Source organism: Copadichromis virginalis, linkage group LG3 (genome assembly GCF_057382275.1).
Source record: "Copadichromis virginalis isolate Kocher_CV1m ecotype Utaka linkage group LG3, C_Virginalis_male_GT1.1, whole genome shotgun sequence".
Classification (NCBI taxonomy): domain Eukaryota; kingdom Metazoa; phylum Chordata; class Actinopteri; order Cichliformes; family Cichlidae; genus Copadichromis; species Copadichromis virginalis.
The window spans coordinates 64,903,678-64,905,501 of record NC_140620.1 but is presented as its reverse complement, the minus strand read 5'-3'; the positions used below and the strand labels follow the sequence as shown (position 1 = coordinate 64,905,501).

General features: G+C 39.4%; 1 protein-coding gene across 1 annotated transcript; it reads right to left on the bottom strand.

Moving 5' to 3' along the window:
* Positions 1-595: 595 nt before the first annotated feature.
* Positions 596-1,607, bottom strand: LOC146716638 (stonustoxin subunit beta-like). Its single transcript, XM_085452493.1, has one exon. The coding sequence runs from the start codon at positions 1,605-1,607 to the stop codon at positions 996-998; it is 612 nt and encodes a 203-aa protein (XP_085308619.1). The 3' UTR covers positions 596-995.
* Between the last annotated feature and the right edge of the window lie 217 nt (positions 1,608-1,824).

Below are 1,824 nucleotides of genomic sequence, written 5' to 3'. Positions count from 1 at the left end.
ATTAAGATGAAGAAATGTTTTTATTGTAGAAAGATGAACCAAATGTAGTTTGACTCTCTGACAAACGATGGCAAGATAAAAGTAGTTTGTTAAAAAAGACACAAAAATGGTAACAATGCAAACAAATACAAACAACAGCATAACCTGATATGAGGCTCACAGATCAGGATCAGTACAATACGTAGCAACCGACATTGATGTTGCCATGGTGACCGCTGCTATATATAGTGTTTCTGTTACCTCACTTGTCTTAAACATCAACGCTGGCTGTTTTTCATTTTACTAATGAGTTCACTCTCTTCCCTCACTTTCGTCTCTTCCTCGTGTTTGAGCTCCTCTCAGAGAGGATTTAAGAAAGAGCTTTGATGATGGCTGTAGCTCAGGAGACAGAGCAAGGCATCTAATGATCAGAAGGTTGGTGGTTCAATCCCTGACTGCTCCAGCTGGCACACAAAGTATCCTTGAGCAAGACACTAACCCTCTCCGATGCATCCATCAGAGTATGAACGTGTTAAACAAGAATCAGTCCATTCACCATGGAAATATCAAAGTAGAAAGTGATGGCAGTTATGATTGGCTGCACAGCTGGATCACATGACCAGGTGAGTGGTACAAATAACAGGAAGCTTCTCTTGTGGCTTTAATAATCATTTGAATTGATAACTTGTGATTTACAGACTGTTCTTTATCTTTTCATTGTCGTCTGAAACACAGAAAAATATCAATGTTGGAAAATATGACATTTATATCTAGTTTCTACAGGATGGTTTAATTCTCCAAAGGCCACCACAGACATGACAAAGTTATTTCATCATTATAATGCACAAAAACAAAAAGCAGGATGAGCCCTGCTGCTCACCAAACTTGTGTTGAATAATAATTTGTGAATCATTTAGTTTAAAACATCAACTGACTGAATCCATGAATCTCATCATGTGTTTCTGAGTGAAAGACACAGACATGTACAGACTGAACTGTTTCTCTAACAGGTAAGACTAACTACAAAGAGTCAATTCATACCTAAGTGTGCCAAAAAAGTCTGAAATACCCTTCATGAAACCAGTCGATGGATCCCAGAACCCAAATCCAGGATAAAGAGGTTCAGTGAATAAGGTGTGGAAGGTGTGGAGGTGGATCAGAGAGTCAGAGGAGACTCTGTAGAAGGACAGAGTGCCAGCAGGACAGTCCACACACACTGCTACTCTGTTAGAGACGGAGGAGGAGGAGGAGGAGGAGGAGATGGGTGTTTCTCTGTTATTGTGCCACACAGAGGAATAATGATCAGAGCAGCAAAGACTCCAGGACTGATCATTTCCACCAAACACACACTCATCACTCCTTCCTTTCCTTTTGATTCCTCTGTAACTCACTGATATCCGAGCCCTCCTCGTCCACTCGACCTCCCAGTAACAGCGACCAGTCAGACCATCTCTACACAGCAGCTGTTCACAAACATCAAATCTGTCTGGATGATCAGGATGTGACTGAAGCTCCTCCACATGTGTCACCTTCCTGTTGTTGTCAGACAGCTGGAGCTTTGTGTTCACTGTGTTTGTGTCGATTGTGAGTTGACAGGAATCTAAGTTCAAAATACTTATTAAATACATACATCATTGATTTAATGCCAAATAATTTCATTTCCAACATTTACAATAAATTAATTAAAAATTTAATGATTTTTAAATAAATGTAATTAATCAATTAATAACACATTTAATTAATTATTTAAGAATCTATTTATTTAATTCATTTGGGCCCTTCTAGCCCTGCAGCTGTGCATGTGCTCACATATCCACTGGTATGTGTCCTACAGGTATTCTCACA

Coding starts and splice junctions, on each gene's coding strand:
- LOC146716638 (XM_085452493.1), bottom strand. CDS start 1,607: ATGTATTTAATAAGTATTTTGAACTTAGATTCCTGTCAACTCACAATC.